General features: G+C 47.1%; 1 protein-coding gene across 6 annotated transcripts in view; it reads right to left on the bottom strand.

The window, feature by feature from the left end:
- Positions 1-23,185, bottom strand: part of LOC110531258 (tensin-2) — a 64,510-nt gene that overhangs the window by 29,670 nt on the left and 11,655 nt on the right. For all 6 annotated transcript variants that reach the window (XM_090185323.1, XM_090185326.1, XM_090185324.1 and 3 more), the window contains exons 2-3: positions 11,561-11,666; positions 10,909-10,946 (exon numbers count right to left, since the gene is read on the bottom strand). In XM_090185323.1, the coding sequence (XP_090041449.1) occupies positions 10,909-10,946; positions 11,561-11,666 (144 nt within the window). The remainder of the gene's footprint in view (positions 1-10,908; positions 10,947-11,560; positions 11,667-23,185) is intronic.

The following is a 23,185-nucleotide window of genomic DNA, read 5'->3' as shown; positions in this document are numbered from 1 at the left end:
TTAAACAGGTCAACATTCACAAGGCCTCTGGGCCAGATGGATTACCAGGACGTGTACTCAGAGCATGCGCTGATCAGCTGGCAAGTGTCTTCAATTACATTTTCAACCTCTCCCTGGCCCAGTCTGTAATACCTACATGTTTCAAGCAGACCACCATAGTCCCTGTGCCGAAGAACACCAAGGTAACCTGTCTAAATGACTACCTCCCCGTAGTACTCACATCTGTAGCCATGAAATGCTTTGAAAGGCTGGTCATGGCACACATCAACACTATCATCCCAGACACCCTGGACCCAATCCAATTCACATATCGCTCCAACAGATCCATAGATGACGTAATCTTGATTGCACTCCACACTGCCCTTACCCACCTGGACAAGAGGAACACCTATGTGAGAATATTGTTCATTAACTACAGCTCAGCGTTCAACACCATAGTGCCCTTCAAGCTCATCACTAAGCTCAGTACCCTGGGACTGAACCCCTCCATCTGAAACTGGATCCTTGTTGCCTACCCACAAGTTGTGATGTTAGGCAACAACACTTCCGCCACACTGACACTCAACATGGAGTCCCCTCAGGGGTGCGTGCTTAGTCCCTCCTGTACTCCCTGTTCAACCATGACTGCGTGGCCACACACGACTCCAACGGCATCATTAAGTTTGCTGACTACACGATGGTGGTAGGCCATATCAACGATGATGATGAGACAGCCTATAGGGAGGAGGTCAAAGACCTGCCAACAACCTTTCCCTCAACATCAGCAAGACAAAAGAGCTGATCATGGACTACAGAGAGGAGGTCAGTGACCTGGCAGTGTGGTTGCCAGGACAACAACCTCTCCCTCAACATCAGCAAGACAAAAGAGCTGATCATGGACTACAGGAAACGGAGTGCCAAGCACAACCCCATCCACAGGGTTGTAGTGGAGCGGGTCGAGAGCTTCAAGTTTCTCGGTCTCCACATCCCTAAGGAATAATCATGATCCACACACACCAACACAGTTGTGAAGAAGGTACGACAACACCTCTTCCCCCTAAGGAGGCAGAAAATATTTGGCATGAGCCCTCAGATCCTCAAAAAGTTCTACAGCTGCACCATTGAGAGCATCTTGACTGGCTGCGTCACCGCTTGGTATGGTAACTGCTTGTCATCCGACCGTAAGGAACTACAGAGGGTAGTGCATACCCTGGGCCAAGCTCCCTGCCATCCAAGACCTCTATACCAGGCGGTGTCAAAAGAAGGCCCTAAAAATTGTCAAAGACTCAAGCCACTCAACTCATAGACTGTTCTCTCTGCTACCGCACGGAAGGCGCTACCAATGCACTAAGTCTGGAACCAACAAGACCCTGCACAGCTTCTACCTCCAAGCCATAAGACTGCTAAATAGTTAGTTAAAAAGTTAACCAAATAGCTACCCGGACTACCTGCATTGACCCCCTGTTGAACTAAGTCTTCGGACTCATCACATACGCTGCTGCAACTGCTTATTATCTATCCTGTTGCCTAGTCACTTTGTCCCTACCCATACAGTATCTACATATCTACCTCAAGTACCACGTACCCCTCCACATCGACTCGGTACTGGTGTCCTGTGTATATAGCCAAGTTATCGTTACTCATTGTGGATTTATTCCTTGTGCTATTTTTTTTCTCTCCGCATTGTTGGGAAGGGCCCGTAACTAAGCATTTCACTGTTAGTCTACACCTGTTGTTTCTCTCCGCGTTGTTGGGAAGGGCCCGTAACTAAGCATTTCACTGTTAGTCTACACCTGTTGTTTCTCTCCGCGTTGTTGGGAAGGGCCCGAAACTAAGCATTTCACTGTTAGTCTACACCTGTTGTTTCTCTCCGCGTTGTTGGGAAGGGCCCGTAACTAAGCATTTCACTGTTAGTCTACACCTGTTGTTTCTCTCCGCGTTGTTGGGAAGGGCCCGTAACTAAGCATTTCACTGTTAGTCTACACCTGTTGTTTCTCTCCGCATTGTTGGGAAGGGCCCGTAACTAAGCATTTCACTGTTAGTCTACACCTGTTGTTTCTCTCCGCATTGTTGGGAAGGGCCCGTAACTAAGCATTTCACTGTTAGTCTACACCTGTTGTTTACGAAGCATGTGACATACACCATTTTATTTGTGTTGATTTTTTACTTTGTCACAAGGCGTATAGCAACACTTGTCTGTTAAAGGATGTCCATGTAGTCATAATGACAGTACAGTGGTTCACAGATGCCTAGTGAATGAGGATTCCTCCAGATTCATGGAGAAAGTACATGACAGGAGGAAACTGAGATGTTACATACCCAACTAAGACATTCAAGGTTAACGTGAAAAGCAGACAAATATGATCAATGTCTTGTAGAGAACAGCCTAACAGTGTTCAATGTCTTGTAGAGAACAGCCTAACAGTGTTCAATGTCTTGTAGAGTAGCCTAACAGTGTTCAATGTCTTATAGAGAACAGCCTAACAGTGTTCAATGTCTTGTAGAGAACAGCCTAACAGTGTTCAATGTCTTGTAGAGAACAGCCTAACAGTGTTCAATGTCTTGTAGAGTAGCCTAACAGTGTTCAATGTCTTGTAGAGAACAGCCTAACAGTGTTCAATGTCTTGTAGAGTAGCCTAACAGTGTTCAATGTCTTGTAGAGTAGCCTAACAGTGTTCAATGCCTTGTAGAGTAGCCTAACAGTGTTCAATGTCTTGTAGAGTAGCCTAACAGTGTTCAATGCCTTGTAGAGTAGCCTAACAGTGTTCAATGTCTTGTAGGGTAGCCTAACAGTGTTCAATGTCTTGTAGAGAACAGCCTAACAGTGTTCAATGTCTTGTAGAGAACAGCCTAACAGTGTTCAAGGTCTTAAGGCCAGTTGAGAGGCCAGAGTCCCACACCCCCAGAGGCTGGCCTGGCCTCTCCCTTCCTGGGCAGGACCGATGGCTATCACTGCCGGGACATTTCACCAGCCACCACCAGTCAACAGCCCACTCTCAGCTATGCAGCTATCATTTCCAGACCCCAACACAACCAGGCCAGGCCACAAACAACCGAGCCTATACACAACACAACCAGACCACAAACAACAGAGTCTATACAAAACACAACCAGGCCAGGCCACAAACAACAGAGTCTATACAATACACAACCAGGCCACAAACAACTGAGCCTATACAAAACACAACCAGACCACAAACAACAAAGCCTATACAAAACACAACCAGACCACAAACAACAGAGCCTATACAAAACACAACCAGACCACAAACAACCAAGCCTATACAAAACACAACCAGACCACAAACAAAAGAGCCTATACAAAACACAACCAGACCACAAACAACAAAGCCTATACAAAACACAACCAGACCACAAACAACAGAGCCTATACAAAACACAACCAGACCACAAACAACAAAGCCTATACAAAACACAACCAGACCACAAACAACAAAGCCTATACAAAACACAACCAGACCATAAACAACAGAGCCTATACAAAACACAACCAGACCACAAACAACCAAGCCTATACAAAACACAACCAGACCACAAACAACCAAGCCTATACAAAACACAACCAGACCACAAACAACCGAGCCTATACAAAACACAACCAGACCACAAACAACCAAGCCTATACAAAACACAACCAGACCATAAACAACAGAGCCTATACAAAACACAACCAGACCACAAACAACAGAGCCTATACAAAACACAACCAGACCACAAACAACAGAGCCAATACAAAACACAACCAGACCACAAACAACCAAGCCTATACAAAACACAACCAGACCACAAACAACAGAGCCTATACAAAACACAACCAGGCCACAAACAACCGAGCCTATACAAAACACAACCAGACCACAAACAACCAAGCCTATACAACACAACCTGGCCACAAACAACAGAGCCTATACAAAACACAACCAGACCACAAACAACCGAGCCTATACAAAACACAACCAGACCATAAACAACAGAGCCTATACAAAACACAACCAGACCACAAACAACCGAGCCTATACAAAACACAACCAGACCACAAACAACAGAGCCTATACAAAACACAACCAGACCACAAACAAAAGAGCCTATACAAAACACAACCAGACCACAAACAACAGAGCCTATACAAAACACAACCAGACCACAAACAAAAGAGCCAATACAAAACACAACCAGACCACAAACAACAGAGCCTATACAAAACACAACCAGACCACAAACAACAGAGCCTATACAAAACACAACCAGACCACAAACAGCAGAGCCTATACAAAACACAACCAGACCACAAACAACCGAGCCTATACAACACAACCAGACCACAAACAACCGAGCCTATACAAAACACAACCAGACCACAAACAACCGAGCCTATACAACACAACCAGACCACAAACAACCGAGCCTATACAAAACACAACCAGACCACAAACAACAAAGCCTATACAACACAACCAGACCACAAACAACCAAGCCTATACAAAACACAACCAGACCATAAACAACAGAGCCTATACAAAACACAACCAGACCACAAACAACCGAGCCTATACAACACAACCAGACCACAAACAACCGAGCCTATACAAAACACAACCAGACCACAAACAACCGAGCCTATACAACACAACCAGACCACAAACAACCGAGCCTATACAAAACACAACCAGACCACAAACAACAAAGCCTATACAACACAACCAGACCACAAACAACCAAGCCTATACAAAACACAACCAGACCATAAACAACAGAGCCTATACAAAACACAACCAGACCACAAACAACCGAGCCTATACAACACAACCAGACCACAAACAACCGAGCCTATACAAAACACAACCAGACCACAAACAACCGAGCCTATACAACACAACCAGACCACAAACAACCGAGCCTATACAAAACACAACCAGACCATAAACAACAGAGCCTATACAAAACACAACCAGACCACAAACAACAGAGCCTATACAACACAACCAGGCCACAAACAACAGAGCCTATACAACACAACCAGACCACAAACAACCGAGCCTATACAAAACACAACCAGACCACAAACAACAGAGCCTATACAAAACACAACCAGACCACAAACAACCGAGCCTATACAAAACACAACCAGACCATAAACAACAGAGCCTATACAAAACACAACCAGACCACAAACAACAGAGCCTATACAACACAACCAGGCCACAAACAACAGAGCCTATACAACACAACCAGACCACAAACAACCGAGCCTATACAACACAACCAGACCACAAACAACAGAGCCTATACAAAACACAACCAGACCACAAACAACAGAGCCTATACAAAACACAACCAGACCACAAACAGCAGAGCCTATACAAAACACAACCAGACCACAAACAACCGAGCCTATACAACACAACCAGACCACAAACAACCGAGCCTATACAAAACACAACCAGACCACAAACAGCAGAGCCTATACAAAACACAACCAGACCACAAACAACAGAGCCTATACAAAACACAACCAGACCACAAACAACAGAGTCTATACAAAACACAACCAGACCACAAACAACAGAGCCTATACAAAACACAACCAGACCACAAACAACCGAGCCTATACAACACAACCAGACCACAAACAACCGAGCCTATACAAAACACAACCAGACCACAAACAGCAGAGCCTATACAAAACACAACCAGACCACAAACAACAGAGCCTATACAAAACACAACCAGACCACAAACAGCAGAGCCTATACAAAACACAACCAGACCACAAACAACAGAGCCTATACAAAACACAACCAGACCACAAACAGCAGAGCCTATACAAAACACAACCAGACCACAAACAACAGAGCCTATACAAAACACAACCAGACCACAAACAACCGAGCCTATACAAAACACAACCAGGTCACAAACAACAGAGCCTATACAACACAACCAGACCACAAACAACAGAGCCTATACAAAACACAACCAGACCATAAACAACAGAGCCTATACAAAACACAACCAGACCACAAACAACAGAGCCTATACAACACAACCAGACCATAAACAACAGAGCCTATACAAAACACAACCAGGCCACAAACAACAGAGCCTATACAAAACACAACCAGACCACAAACAACAGAGCCTATACAAAATACAACCAGACCACAAACAACAGAGTCTATACAACACAACCAGACCACAAACAACAGAGCCTATTCAACACAACCAGACCACAAACAACAGAGCCTATACAAAACACAACCAGACCACAAACAACAAAGCCTATACAAAACACAACCAGACCACAAACAACAAAGCCTATACAAAACACAACCAGACCACAAACAACAAAGCCTATACAAAACACAACCAGACCACAAACAACAGAGCCTATACAAAACACAACCAGGTCACAAACAACAGAGTCTATACAACACAACCAGACCACAAACAACAGAGCCTATACAAAACACAACCAGACCATAAACAACAGAGCCTATACAAAACACAACCAGACCACAAACAACCGAGCCTATACAAAACACAACCAGACCACAAACAACAGAGCCTATACAAAACACAACCAGACCACAAACAACCGAGCCTATACAACACAACCAGACCATAAACAACCGAGCCTATACAAAACACAACCAGACCACAAACAACAGAGCCTATACAAAACACAACCAGACCACAAACAACCGAGCCTATACAACACAACCAGACCACAAACAACAGAGCCTATACAACACAACCAGGCCACAAACAACAGAGCCTATACAAAACACAACCAGACCATAAACAACAGAGCCTATACAAAACACAACCAGACCACAAACAACAGAGCCTATACAACACAACCAGACCACAAACAACAGAGCCTATACAAAACACAACCAGACCACAAACAACAGAGCCTATACAAAACACAACCAGACCACAAACAACAGAGCCTATACAAAACACAACCAGACCACAAACAACAGAGCCTATAAAACACAACCAGACCACAAACAACAGAGCCTATACAACACAACCAGGCCACAAACAACAGAGCCTATACAAAACACAACCAGACCATAAACAACAGAGCCTATACAAAACACAACCAGGCCACAAACAACAGAGCCTATACAAAACACAACCAGACCACAAACAACAGAGCCTATACAACACAACCAGACCACAAACAACAGAGCCTATACAAAACACAACCAGACCACAAAAAACAGAGCCTATACAACACAACCAGACCACAAACAACCGAGCCTATACAAAACACAACCAGACCACAAACAACAGAGCCTATACAAAACACAACCAGACCACAAACAACAGAGCCTATACAACACAACCAGACCACAAACAACAGAGCCTATACAAAACACAACCAGACCACAAACAACAGAGCCTATACAAAACACAACCAGACCACAAACAACAGAGCCTATACAAAACACAACCAGACCACAAACAACAGAGCCTATACAAAACACAACCAGGCCACAAACAACAGAGCCTATACAACACAACCAGACCACAAACAACAGAGCCTATACAAAACACAACCAGACCACAAACAACAGAGCCTATACAAAACACAACCAGACCACAAACAACAGAGCCTATACAAAACACAACCAGACCACAAACAACAGAGCCTATACAAAAAAAAACCAGACCACAAACAACAGAGCCTATACAACACAACCAGGCCATAAACAACAGAGCCTATACAAAACACAACCAGACCACAAACAACCGAGCCTATACAAAACACAACCAGACCACAAACAACAGAGCCTATACAAAACACAACCAGACCACAAACAACAGAGCCTATACAACACAACCAGGCCACAAACAACCGAGCCTATACAAAACACAACCAGACCACAAACAACAGAGCCTATACAAAACACAACCAGACCACAAACAACAGAGCCTATACAACACAACCAGGCCACAAACAACCGAGCCTATACAAAACACAACCAGACCACAAACAACAGAGCCTATACAAAACACAACCAGACCACAAACAACAGAGCCTATACAAAACACAACCAGACCACAAACAACAGAGCCTATACAAAACACAACCAGACCACAAACAACAGAGCCTATACAAAACACAACCAGACCACAAACAACAGAGCCTATACAAAACACAACCAGACCACAAACAACAGAGCCTATACAACACAACCAGACCACAAACAACAGAGCCTATACAAAACACAACCAGACCACAAACAACAGAGCCTATACAACACAACCAGGCCACAAACAACAGAGCCTATACAAAACACAACCAGACCATAAACAACCGAGCCTATACAAAACACAACCAGACCACAAACAACAGAGCCTATACAAAACACAACCAGGTCACAAACAACAGAGTCTATACAACACAACCAGACCACAAACAACAGAGCCTATACAACACAACCAGACCACAAACAACAGAGCCTATACAAAACACAACCAGACCACAAACAGCAGAGCCTATACAAAACACAACCAGACCACAAACAACAGAGCCTATACAAAACACAACCAGACCACAAACAACAGAGTCTATACAAAACACAACCAGACCACAAACAACAGAGTCTATACAACACAACCAGACCACAAACAACAGAGCCTATACAAAACACAACCAGACCACAAACAACAGAGCCTATACAAAACACAACCAGACCACAAACAACCGAGCCTATACAAAACCCAACCAGACCACAAACAACAGAGCCTATACAAAACACAACCAGACCACAAACAACAGAGCCTATACAAAACACAACCAGACCACAAACAACAGAGCCTATACAAAACACAACCAGACCACAAACAACAGAGCCTATACAACACAACCAGACCACAAACAACAGAGCCAATACAAAACACAACCAGACCACAAACAACAGAGTCTATACAAAACACAACCAGACCACAAACAACAGAGCCTATACAAAACACAACCAGACCACAAACAACAGAGCCTATACAAAACACAACCAGACCACAAACAACAGAGCCTATACAAAACACAACCAGACCACAAACAACAGAGCCTATACAACACAACCAGACCACAAACAACAGAGCCTATACAACACACCCAGACCACAAACAACAGAGCCTATACAAAACACAACCAGACCACAAACAACAGAGCCTATACAAAACACAACCAGACCACAAACAACAGAGCCTATACAACACAACCAGACCACAAACAACAGAGCCTATACAAAACACAACCAGACCACAAACAACAGAGTCTATACAAAACACAACCAGACCACAAACAACAGAGTCTATACAACACAACCAGACCACAAACAACAGAGCCTATACAAAACACAACCAGACCACAAACAACAGAGCCTATACAAAACACAACCAGACCACAAACAACAGAGCCTATACAAAACACAACCAGACCACAAACAACAGAGCCTATACAAAACACAACCAGACCACAAACAACAGAGCCTATACAAAACACAACCAGACCACAAACAACAGAGCCTATACAACACAACCAGGCCACAAACAACAGAGCCTATACAAAACACAACCAGACCACAAACAACAGAGCCTATACAACACAACCAGGCCACAAACAACAGAGCCTATACAAAACACAACCAGACCACAAACAACAGAGCCTATACAACACAACCAGACCACAAACAACAGAGCCTATACAAAACACAACCAGACCACAAACAACAGAGTCTATACAAAACACAACCAGACCACAAACAACAGAGTCTATACAACACAACCAGACCACAAACAACAGAGCCTATACAAAACACAACCAGACCACAAACAACAGAGCCTATACAAAACACAACCAGACCACAAACAACAGAGCCTATACAAAACACAACCAGACCACAAACAACAGAGCCTATACAAAACACAACCAGACCACAAACAACAGAGCCTATACAAAACACAACCAGACCACAAACAACAGAGCCTATACAACACAACCAGGCCACAAACAACAGAGCCTATACAAAACACAACCAGACCACAAACAACAGAGCCTATACAAAACACAACCAGACCACAAACAACAGAGCCTATACAAAACACAACCAGGTCACAAACAACCGAGCCTATACAAAACACAACCAGGTCACAAACAACAGAGCCCAAACAGAACACAACAGTGTGGAAATAGTATCTTCCTGACCAACAGCATTGTTTCGAGGAAACAGAGCCAGAGCTTTACAATCCACAGAACAAGAGTGGCCTACATACTATGCCAGGTCTACTGCAGACCATTTCGTGCTCATTCCTTGATAGAAATCTTAAAAGATTAAAACTAATATAAAAAAATAACTGTCTATGGATTTGTATTGTTTTGCTACTTTTCAAACCCTTCCCCTTATCCTCTAGGGCTGTTTCCTCAAATGGAAATAGATGGTACGAAGACTGGACAGCAATCTCTGCCACATGCCATCTTCCATAACGCACGGAGAAAGCCGCTGCAGTCTGCCAAGTCTCTCCCTGCCCCTGGCCAAAGCTGGCATTCACTCCTCCATCAATGACCCTTTCAAATGGGGCTTGGGTGCAGTCGGTCACATCAATGGCTACTAGCTCATAGCAGGGACAGGGAGGGTAAACTCTTAGAAAAAACGATTACAAAAAGGTTCTTTGGCTATTCCCTATAGAAGTAACCTTTTGGTTCCAGGTAGAACTCTTTCTGGTTCCATGTAGAACCCTCTGTGGAAAGGGTTCTACATTGAACCTAAAAGGGTTCTACCTGGAACCAAAAAGGGTTCTTCAAAGGGGACAGCTCTAGGTAGCATCTTTTTTTCTAAGAGTGTAGAATAAGTTGGGTAAGTTACGCAGGAGTGAATCGGTTTGGAGTCTTACCTTTGCCTCGCATTTCTTGTGAGTGGCTGTTTTACACACTGGAGAGAGAAGGATGACAACAGAGAGGGTGGGTAAGGAGACAGAAGGGAAGCATTAGTCAGGTTAATTTGGTGTATTCTATGTAGCATGTTAGCTGGTCTGAGGGTCCTTGACAACGAGCAGCTTACAGTGAGTCAGCAGCATGAGGGCTCTGACAGAGACAGAGAGCTAGAACTGACAGCTAAACAGGATCCTCTATGGAGGAAGAGGGTGGAAAGAGAGAGAGAGAGAGGGGGGGGGGGGAGAGAGAGAGAGACAGAGAGAGGGAGAGAGAGAGAGAGAGAGAGAGAGAGAGAGAGAGAGAGTGATAGAGAGAGAGAGCGACAGAGAGAGAGAGAGAGACAGAGAGCGAGAGAGAGAGAGAGGGGGAGAGAGAGAGGGAGAGAGAGAGAGAGAGACAGAGAGAGAGAGAGAGAGAGAGAGAGAGAGAGTGATAGAGAGAGAGAGAGCGATAGAGAGAGGGGGAGAGAGAGAGAGAGAGAGAGAGAGAGAGAGGGAGAGAGAGAGAGAGAGAGAGAGAGCGATAGAGAGAGAGAGAGAGAGAGAGAGAGAGCGATAGAGAGAGAGAGAGAGAGCGATAGAGAGAGAGATAGAGAGAGAGAGAGAGACTCACCTCGGCAAAAGGACCCCGTGTTGTCCACACTCTGACGACACACCCCACACTGACGATTCTTCTTAAAGGTTTTCTCCTTGAAGACATGGGGCTCCCCCTTCCCTGTCTACCAACACACAGATACACACACAGTCAGAAACCCAGTACGTAGGAAGTAGCAAGCACACACTAGAGGATTCTTGGTGTGTTTGAGTGACAGGAGTTTTGCTGTCAGGTGTTTTTTCTGCTCCAGAACCTCTATATGGTTGGTTGTGTAACGGAGGTAATCCTTCTAGTAATACGCCCATGATCCTACTGTGTTTCACAACATGAAATTGGCTATAAACATGAGACTGCAGGGGGATGGGAGTTGCATGTCTCATGGCATGGTAACTAAGAAAATGTCAACATGTGAACACATGGTTGCTCTGCTCTTACACACACACACACACACACACACACACACACACACACACACACACACACACACGTGTGTCCGTGTGTCCGTGTGTCCCTGTCTGTGTGTCCCTGTCCGTGTGTCCGTGTGTCCCTGTCCGTGTGTCCCTGTCCGTGTGTCCCTGTCCGTGTGTCCATGTGTCCGTGTGTCCGTGTGTCCCTGTCCGTGTGTCTGTGTGTCCCTGTGTCTGTGTGTCCCTGTCCGTGTGTCCGTGTGTCCCTGTCTGTGTGTCCCTGTCCGTGTGTCCATGTCCGTGTGTCCCTGTCCGTGTGTCCATGTCCGTGTGTCCGTATGTCCCTGTCCGTGTGTCCCTGTCCGTGTGTCCGTGTGTCCCTGTCCGTGTGTCCCTGTCCGTGTGTCCCTGTCCGTGTGTCCATGTCCGTGTGTCCCTGTCCGTGTGTCCATGTGTCCATGTCCGTGTGTCCCTGTCCGTGTGTTCGTTTGTCCCCGTCCGTGTGTCCGTGTCCGTGTGTCCGTGTCCGTGTGTCCCTGTCCGTGTCCGTGTGTCCCTGTCCGTGTGTCCGTGTGTCCGTGTCCGTGTGTCCCTGTCCGTGTGTCCGTGTGTCCGTGTCCGTGTGTCCGTGTGTCCCCGTCCGTGTGTCTGTGTGTCTGTGTCCGTGTGTCCCTGTCCGTGTGTCCGTGTGTCCGTGTGTCCCTCTCCGTGTGTCCGTGTGTCCATGTGTCTCTGTCCGTGTGTCCCTGTCCGTGTGTCCGTGTGTCCCCGTCCGTGTGTCCGTGTCCGTGTGTCCGTGTCCGTGTGTCCGTGTCCCCCCGTCCGTGTGTCCGTGTCCGTGTGTCCCTGTCCGTGTGTCCGTGTGTCCCTGTCCGTGTGTCCCTGTCCGTGTGTCCATGTGTCCGTGTGTCCGTGTGTCCCTGTCCGTGTGTCTGTGTGTCCCTGTGTCTGTGTGTCCCTGTCCGTGTGTCCGTGTGTCCCTGTCCGTGTGTCCCTGTCCGTGTGTCCATGTCCGTGTGTCCCTGTCCGTGTGTCCCTGTCCGTGTGTCCGTATGTCCCTGTCCGTGTGTCCCTGTCCGTGTGTCCGTGTGTCCCTGTCCGTGTGTCCCTGTCCGTGTGTCCCTGTCCGTGTGTCCATGTCCGTGTGTCCCTGTCCGTGTGTCCGTGTGTCCATGTCCGTGTGTCCCTGTCCGTGTGTTCGTGTGTCCCCGTCAGTGTGTCCGTGTCCGTGTGTCCCTGTCCGTGTGTCCGTGTCCGTGTGTCCCTGTCCGTGTCCGTGTGTCCCTGTCCGTGTGTCCGTGTGTCCCTGTCCGTGTGTCCCTGTCCGTGTGTCCCTGTCCGTGTGTCCATGTGTCCGTGTGTCCGTGTGTCCCTGTCCGTGTGTCTGTGTGTCCCTGTGTCTGTGTGTCCCTGTCCGTGTGTCCGTGTGTCCCTGTCTGTGTGTCCCTGTCCGTGTGTCCATGTCCGTGTGTCCCTGTCCGTGTGTCCATGTCCGTGTGTCCGTATGTCCCTGTCCGTGTGTCCCTGTCCGTGTGTCCGTGTGTCCCTGTCCGTGTGTCCCTGTCCGTGTGTCCCTGTCCGTGTGTCCATGTCCGTGTGTCCCTGTCCGTGTGTCCGTGTGTCCATGTCCGTGTGTCCCTGTCCGTGTGTTCGTTTGTCCCCGTCCGTGTGTCCGTGTCCGTGTGTCCGTGTGTCCGTGTCCGTGTGTCCCTGTCCGTGTCCGTGTGTCCCTGTCCGTGTGTCCCTGTCCGTGTGTCCATGTCCGTGTGTCCCTGTCCGTGTGTCCGTGTGTCCATGTCCGTGTGTCCCTGTCCGTGTGTTCGTGTGTCCCCGTCAGTGTGTCCGTGTCCGTGTGTCCCTGTCCGTGTGTCCGTGTCCGTGTGTCCCTGTCCGTGTCCGTGTGTCCCTGTCCGTGTGTCCGTGTGTCCCTGTCCGTGTGTCCGTGTCCGTGTGTCCCTGTCCGTGTGTCCGTGTGTCCCTGTCCGTGTGTCCGTGTCCGTGTGTCCGTGTGTCCCCGTCCGTGTGTCCGTGTCCGTGTGTCCCTGTCCGTGTGTCCGTGTGTCCCTGTCCGTGTGTCCCTGTCCGTGTGTCCCTGTCCGTGTGTCCATGTGTCCGTGTGTCCGTGTGTCCCTGTCCGTGTGTCTGTGTGTCCCTGTGTCTGTGTGTCCCTGTCCGTGTGTCCGTGTGTCCCTGTCCGTGTGTCCCTGTCCGTGTGTCCATGTCCGTGTGTCCCTGTCCGTGTGTCCATGTCCGTGTGTCCCTGTCCGTGTGTCCCTGTCCGTGTGTCCGTATGTCCCTGTCCGTGTGTCCCTGTCCGTGTGTCCGTGTGTCCCTGTCCGTGTGTCCCTGTCCGTGTGTCCATGTCCGTGTGTCCCTGTCCGTGTGTCCGTGTGTCCATGTCCGTGTGTCCCTGTCCGTGTGTTTGTGTGTCCCCGTCCGTGTGTCCGTGTCCGTGTGTCCCTGTCCGTGTGTCCGTGTCCGTGTGTCCCTGTCCGTGTCCGTGTGTCCCTGTCCGTGTGTCCGTGTGTCCCTGTCCGTGTGTCCGTGTCCGTGTGTCCCTGTCCGTGTGTCCCTGTCCGTGTGTCCGTGTGTCCCCGTCCGTGTGTCCGTGTGTCTGTGTCCGTGTGTCCCTGTCCGTGTGTCCGTGTGTCCATGTGTCCCTGTCCGTGTGTCCGTGTGTCCCCGTCCGTGTGTCCGTGTCCGTGTGTCTCTGTCCGTGTGTCCTTGTGTCCCTGTCCGTGTGTCCCTGTCCGTGTGTCCGTGTGTCCCTATCCGTGTGTCCGTGTGTCCCTGTCCGTGTGTCCGTGTGTCCGTGTGTCCCTGTCCGTGTGTCCCTGTCCGTGTGTCCCTGTCCGTGTGTCCGTGTCCGTGTGTCCGTGTGTCCGTGTCCGTGTGTCCGTGTGTCCGTGTGTCCCTGTCCGTGTGTCCTGGTGTCCCTGTCCGTGTCAGTACACTCTATTCACCGCCTCAAAGCCAGTCTGTTTTCATTAGTCTTCAAATCAGACTGATAAACATAAAGAACCTTTGTTACTGTGGAGTGTGTTTTCCCTCTTCAGTAAAAGGGCTGTTTGCACACTTTCCCAATCTCCTCTTCCGCTACGACTGGGAACTATTTGGACAGCTGACAGGAGACTGTACTGTAGGACAGGCTCGTGGTAATGGCTGGAGCAGAATAGTTGGAAGGGTATCAAATACATCAAACCCATGGTTTCCATGGTTTCCATGGTTTCCATGGTTTCCAGGTCTTTGATTCCATTCCATTTGCTCCGTTCCAGCCATTATTATGAGCCGCCCTCCCCTCAGCAGCCTCCTGTGTACCACGGGTTGCGTTCAGAAAGGTGCAATGTGCTGACTGTCGCAGAGATAAAAAGCTGACACGATTCCTTACTTTCCTTTTCAGAGAGAAATCTCTGTAATTGGGAACATTTCACAACATTGTGCCATATTGAATGCGGCCCTGGATACTGACATAAGCACCAAGTCTAGGTCCAAGAGGCTTCTTAACAGCTTCTACCCCCAAGCCATAAGACTCCTGAACAGCTTATCAAATGGCTACCCAGACTATTTGCATTGTCCCCCCCACCCCCATTTTTACGCTGCTGCTTCTCTCTGTTTATTATCTATGCATAGTCACTTTACCTCTACCTACTTGTACATATTATCTCAATTACCTTGACTAACTGGTGCCCCTGCACATTGACTCTGTACCGGTACCCCCTCTACATAGCCTCGCTACTGTTATTTTATTGTTGCTCCTTAATTATTTGTTATTTTTCTATTTTATTTTTAATTGTATTTGTTTTTTTACTTCAGTTTATTTTAGTAATTACTTTCTTGACACATTTTTTTCTTAAAATGGCATTGTTGGTTAAGGGCTTGTAAGTAAGCATTTCACTGAGATGTGAGGAGAGGAGGGAGGAAAAGAGAGATGTGAGGAGAGGGGCAGGAAAAGAGAGATGTGAGGAGAGGAGAGAGGGAAAATAGAGATGTGAGGAGAGAAGGGAGGAAAAGAGAGATGTGTGGAGAGGAGAGGAGAGGAGGAAGGAAAAGAGAGATGTGAGGAGAGGAGAGAGGGAAGAAAATAGAGATGTGAGGAGAGGAGGAAGGAAAAGAGAGATGTGAGGAGAGGAGGAAGGAAAAGAGAGATGTGAGGAGAGGAGGGAGGGAAAAATAGATGTGAGGAGAGGAGAGGGGGGAGGAAAAGAGAGATGTGAGGAGAGGAGAGGGGGGAGGAAAAGAGAGATGTGAGGAGAGGGGGAGAAAAGAGAGATGTGAGGAGAGGAGGGGGGAAAGAGAGATTTGAGGAGAGGAGGTTGGGAAGAAAAGAGAGATGTGAGGAGAGGAGGAAGGAAAAAAGAGATGTGAGGAGAGGAGAGGAGGAAGGAAAAGAGAGATGCGAGGAGAGGAGAGGAGGAAGGAAAAGAGAGATGTGAGGAGAGGAGAGGAGGAAGGAAAAGAGAGATGCGAGGAGAGGAGAGGAGGAAGGAAAAGAGAGATGCGAGGAGAGGAGGGGGGAAACGTACTTTGGTGTGAAAAGTGCAAATCAATCCCAGAACAACAGCGAAGGAGCCACTGCCACTGCTCCAAAACCGCCATAATAAAGCCAACTGCACATGGGGACAAAGATCGTACTTTTTGGAGAAATGTCCTCTGGTCTGATGAAACAAAAATATAACTTTTTGGCCATAATGACCATCATTATGTTTGGAGAAAAAAGGGGGAGGCTAGCAAGCCGAAGAACACCATCCCAACCGTGAAGCACGGGGTTGGCAGCATCATGTTGTGACTGGTGCACTTCTCAAAATAGATGACGTCACGAGGAAGGAAAATTATGTGGATATATTGAAGCAACATATTGAAGCATACTTCCAAAGTTGTGTCAAAATGGCTCAAGGACAACAAAGTCAAGGTATTGGAGTGGCCATCACAATGCCCTGACCTCAATCCTATAGACAATGTGTGGGCAGATCTGAATTAGCGTGTGCGAGCAAGGAGGCCTACAAACCTGACTCAGTTACACCAGCTCTGTCAGGAGGAATGGTCCAAAATTCATCCAACTTATTGTGGGAAGCTTGTGGAAGGCTACCCGGTGATCCTAACTGACCTAAGACAGGGGATTTTTACTAGGATTAAATGTCAGGAATTATTAAAAACTGAGTTTAAATGTATTTGGCTAAGGTGTATGTAAACTTCTGACTTCAACTGTATATAGTCTTAATTAATTGCTACTTAGATTTGTGTGTATTTTGCATATGCTGTGTAATTTGTTAGGTATTACTTATGAGATATTACTGCACTGTCAGAGCTAGAAGCACAAGCATTTCACTACACCCACAGTAACATCTGCTAATCACGTGTATATGACCAATAAAAGAGGCTGAAAAGCTCAATCAGGTTAGGTAATAGCTGAAATACAATTAAGGTCACCAAAATAAAGATAATGTAAAAAAAAAGCCTGTTCACTGAAGTTTTTAAAGTTCCTCTTTGTGACGTCACAAGGTTTTGATTTGGGTAGAAGAAGACAACAAACTTGTTAACTCCTTGAGTGCATAAAGGTTAGCCGAGGGAAGATGGTAGACCCCTATAACAGTTATGGATACATTTGTCCCCAGACAAGCGATTAAAGATAGCAGAAAGAAAAAAAATTGGCAAGGGAAATGGATTTCAGTAAAGATTAAAAAAAAAAAAAAAAAATGGCCACTCTACCACCTCTACCCTGTCTGTCAGCTCTGGACACATGATAACCTCAATATTAATATCAGAGTACAGAATGTCCCCAGAGATCCAAGTTTCAGTCAATACTATAATGTCCAGATTCGTGTGAATTGCCCAGATCTTAATGTTATCCAGTTCAGGAACTACACTCCTAATGTTCAGATGCATCAACACAAGTCCTTTACACTTTATAAAGGCACATGGAAACTCCAACTCAAACAAGCTACGTTCAACAGGCAGTTGCAGGCCCTGTCTGACGATTGATTTCAACTGTATATAGTCTTAATAGTTAATAATAGTGTAGTTGATATGACTGTAAGATTGGTTGCTATCGTGCAACAGCCTAAACACTCTATATTATTTGAAAACCGAGGGGGTATTCAAGTTTCTGGAACTCACATTTGAACTAAAAGCACTGGGTGAGCAGACCCCAGTGGGCTTCTCTTGTGATGTAACAATAGCAGATCTAAGAGTGGAGTTTAAACGAATGGGTAGAAGATTACAACAGGCAATCTTGGTTTTCTCTATGTCATTACAATGTTGGTCTAGCTCTCTGTGATTTACATTTTTTTTATTTTTTACATTTGACCCCTTTTTCTCCCCAATGTCTCATCGCTACAACTCCCGTACGGGCTTGGGAGAGACGAAGGTTGAAAGTCATGCGTCCTCCGATACACAACCAACCAAGCCGCTGCTTCTTTAACACAGCGCACATCCAACCCGGAAGCCAGCCGCACCAATGTGTCGGAGGCAACACAGTGCACCTGGCAACCTTGGTTAGCGTGCACTGCGCCCGGCCCGCCACAGGAGTTGCTGGTGCGCGATGAGACAAGGACACCCCTACCGACCAAGCCCGCAGCCCACAGACCTCCCGGTCGCGGCCGGTTACGACAGAGCCTGGGCGCGAACCCAGGGACTCTGATGGCACAGCTGGCGCTGCAGCGCCCTTAACCACTGCGCCACCCGGGAGGCCCTGCTCTCTGTGATTTTTATGATTCTTTAGTTGACATATTTGTTGAAAAACATGCTTACAATTCCTGCAATGCTCCTCGTACATTACTTCCTCTATACTAACTATTTGTTTTACACGTTTGGGATTTTCACCAGCAGGCTATATCCCATTTACCTTCATGGAAAAGTAAAGCCTAAAACGGGAATGGTAACGTCTTACTCATCAGCCGCACAAATACAACTTTAAACTGGGTTCAAAGAAATGCAGTCACTTGTGACTTAAAAATACCTTACAAGTACACACCAATGAGTTTCTACCTAAAAAACAGACTATGTGTATTCAGTCAGTGTAATGGGACAAACCTTTACCGTCAACTCACCGAGTGTCCCGTCTGTGCTGGGACAGCCCCCTACCCCCTCACCCCTCAGGCATCAACAGCAGTACAGCACACAAGAGGGTCCTGTTCTCTTATTTTTTGTCGTCCAGCTCAGAGAACCAGAAGTTCTTCAGTCAAAGAACCGCTTTTTGAAAAGAAAGCCCTCCCCTTCCTTCTCCCTGTTTACCAGAAGCCCCAGAAGATGGATTGAAGGGAGGAGCCGACATATACACACTGATGCTACACAAATCCATCCCTACATGCTTTTCTCTCTTCCCCTCCAAAAATGGCTTGATATTTAGTTAACACGATGTGTATTTTGTGGCACACTCAACCAGACTGAAAACACTGACCCGTAGCACTCACTTCCGTCATCATGAAGTGCTTTGAGAGACTAGTCAAGGACCATATCACCTCCACCCTACCCTAGACCCACTCCAATTTGCTTACTGCCCCAATAGGTCCACAGACGATCGCAATCACACTGCACTCTGCCCTAACCCATCTGGACAAGAGGAATACCTATGTAAGGATGCTGTTCATCGACTACAGCTCAGCATTTAACACCATAGTACCCTCCAAACTCGTCATTAAGCTCGAGACCCACTCCGCCCTGTGCAACTGGGTCCTGGACTTCCTGAGGGGCCGCCCCCAGGTGGTGAGTGTAGGTAACAATATCTCCACCCCGCTGATCCTCAACACTGGGGCCCCACAAGGGTGAGTTCTCAGCCCTCTCCTGTACTCCCTGTTCACCCATGACTGCGTGGCCATGCACGCCTCCAACTCAATAATCAAGTTTGCAGACGACACTACAGTGGTAGGCTTGATTACCAACAAAGACGAGACGGCCTACAGGGAGGAGGTGAGGGCCCTCGGAGTGTAGTGTCAGGAAAATAACCTCACACTCAATGTCAACAAAACAAAGGAGATGATCGTGGACTTCAGGAAACAGCAGAGGGAGCACCCCCCTATCACAACGACAGGACAGTAGTGGAGAGGGTGGAAAGTTTTAAGTTCCTCGGCGTACACATCACGGACAAACTGAAATGGTCCACCCACACAGACAGCATGGTGAAGAAGGCGTACAGATGCACAATCGAGAGTATCCTGTCGGGCTGTATCACTGCCTGGTACGGCAACTGCTCCGTCCACAACCATAAGGCTCTCCAGAGTGTAGTGAGGTCTGCACAACGCATCACCGGGGGCAAACTCTGCCTGGCCGGTTCCCCTCTTTCCACTGGGATTCTCTGCCTCTAACCCTATTACAGGGGCTGAGTCACTGGCTTACTGGGGCTCTCTCATGCCGTCCCTGGAGGGGATGCGTCACCTGAGTGGGTTGATTCACTGATGTGGTCATCCTCTCTGGGTTGCCCCAGTTGCCCCCCCCCCTTGGGTTGTGCCGTGGCGGAGGTCTTTGTGGGCTATACTCAGCCTTGTCTCAGGATGGTAAGTTGGTGGTTGAAGATATCCCTCTAGTGGTGTGGGGGCTGTTCTTTGGCAAAGTGGGTGGGGTTATATCCTTCCTGTTTGGCCCTGTCCGGGGGTGTCCTCGGATGGGGCCACAGTGTCTCCTGACCCCTCCTGTCTCAGCCTCCAGTATTTATGCTGCAGTAGTTTATGTGTCGGGGGGCTAGGGTCAGTTTGTTATATCTGGAGTACTTCTCCTGTCCAATTCAGTGTCCTGTGTGAATCTAAGTGTGCGTTCTCTAATTCTCTCCTTCTCTCTTTCTTTCTCTCTCTCTGAGGACCTGAGCCCTAGGACCATGCCCCAGGACTACCTGACATGATGACTCGTTGCTGTCCCCAGTCCACCTGGCCGTGCTGCTGCTCCAGTTTCAACTGACCTGAGCCCTAGGACCATGCCCCAGGACTACCTGACATGATGACTCCTTGCTGTCCCCAGTCCACCTGACCGTGCTGCTGCTCCAGTTTCAACTGTTCTGCCTTATTATTATTAGACCATGCTGGTCATTTATGAACATTTGAACATCTTGGCCATGTTCTGTTATAATCTCCACCTGGCACAGCCAGAAGAGGACTAGCCACCCCACATAGCCTGGTTCCTCTCTAGGGTTCTTCCTAGGTTTTGGCCTTTCTAGGGAGTTTTTCCTAGCCACCGTGCTTCTACACCTGCATTGCTTGCTGTTTGGGGTTTTAGGCTGGGTTTCTGTACAGCACTTTGAGATATCAGCTGATGTACGAAGGGCTATATAAATAAATTTGATTTGATTTGAAACTACCTGCCCTCCAGGACACCTACACCACCCGATGTCACAGGAAGGCCAAAAAGATCATCAAGGACAACAACCACCCGAGACACTGCCTGTTCACCCCGCTATCATCCAGAATGCGAGGCCAGTACAGGTGCATCAAAGCAGGGACCGAGAGACTGAAAAACAGCTTCTATCTCAAGGCCATCAGACTGTTAAACAGCCACCACTAACATTGAGTGGCTGCTGCCAACATACTGACTCAACTCCAGCCACTTTATTAATAATGGAATTGATGCAATAAATGTATCACTAGCCACTTTAAACAATGATACCTAATATAATGTTTACATACCCTACATTACTCATCTCATATGTATATACTGTACTCTATACCATCTACTGCATCTCGCCTATGCCGTTCGGCCATCACTCATTCATTTATTTTTATGTACATATTCTTATTCATTCCTTTACACTTGTAAGGTAGTTGTTGTGAAATTGTTAGGTGAGATTACTTATTAGATATTACTGCATGGTCGGAACTAGAAGCACAAGCATTTCGCTACATTCGCATTAACATCTGCTAACCATGTGTATGTGACAAATAACATTTGATTTGATTTGATTTAATAATGAATGTATGCATTGTCTGGATGTGGGGCCTAAACAGTAGTGTTGACTGGTCACTGTAGGTCCAGAGAGAGTGCATCATACTGTGCGTGACATCTGGGCCAGCATCCACAAAGTGTCTCAGAGTAGGAGTGCAGATCTAGGGTCTGTCCATACAATCTTATTAATTATGATCTAAAAGTCTAAACTGATGCTAGATCAGCAGTTCTAGGCTGAGATGCTTTGTGGATACAGGCTCTGGTCTCTGACTCTGAACATTACAACTGGCTGTTGTCTTTGTGGATACAGGCTCTGGTCTCTGACTCTGAACATTACAACTGACTGTTGTCTTTGTGGATACAGGCTCTGGTCTCTGACTCTGAACATTAAAACGGACTGTTGTCTTTGTGGATACAGGCTCTGGTCTCTGACTCTGAACATTACAACTGACTGTTGTCTTTGTGGATACAGGCTCTGGTCTCTGACTCTGAACATTAAAACGGACTGTTGTCTTTGTGGATACAGGCTCTGGTCTCTGACTCTGAACATTAAAATGGACTGTTGTCTTTGTGGATACAGGCTCTGGTCTCTGACTCTGACATCATGTAGTAAAATGATTCCAGTAGCATAATACCATTGGTAATACACCATCCCCCATCCACTATGCATCTGTGTGACACATATTGTTAGTGTGTGTGTGTGTGTGTGTGTGTGTGTGTGTGTGTGTGTGTGTGTGTGTGTGTGTGTGTGTGTGTGCATATGTCTGAAATACAGACCTTCTCCCTCCATTGAAAACCAGTGTGTCACAGATGGAGATGAAGTGTGTGTGTGTGTGTATGTATGCATATTTGTGTGTGTGTTCTCTCCGTATTCCCTTCCCCTATCAGTAATAGAAAGTCTACAGTGTACTACAGTCTACAGTCTACAGTGTGTGTGTGTGTGTGTGTGTGTGTGTGTGTGTGTGTGTGTGTGTGTGTGTGTGTGTGTGTGTGTGTGTGTGTGTGTGTGTGTGTGTGTGTGTGTCCTCTGTGCAGCCACCCTCCACAGGAGGACAGTGAGTCTCAGAAGAACAATGAGTCTCAGAAGGACAGTGTGTCTCAGAAGGACAATGAGTCTCAGAAGGACAGTGAGTCTCGGAAGGACAGTGTGTCTCAGAAGGACACTGTGTCTCAGAAGGACAGTGATTCTCAGAAGGGTGGGACAGGCAGCAGAGGGAACGGAGAGCTTGTTCCTGTGGTGAGGTCAGTGTTGCGCTACGACACACTTCCTGTGTAGCTCTGCTCCCTGTTTTCACCATGTGATTTGTTGAGATAGTTGTCTGTCTGAAGAGGACCCTCCTCCCCCAAAAAATGTTTTTTCTCCACCATTTAA

Source organism: Oncorhynchus mykiss, chromosome 9, assembly GCF_057628025.1.
Source record: "Oncorhynchus mykiss isolate SJ-2025 chromosome 9, ASM5762802v1, whole genome shotgun sequence".
Taxonomy (NCBI): Eukaryota; Metazoa; Chordata; class Actinopteri; order Salmoniformes; family Salmonidae; genus Oncorhynchus; species Oncorhynchus mykiss.
The sequence above is the reverse complement of the archived record's forward strand: the minus strand, read 5'-3'. Positions and strand labels throughout refer to the sequence as shown.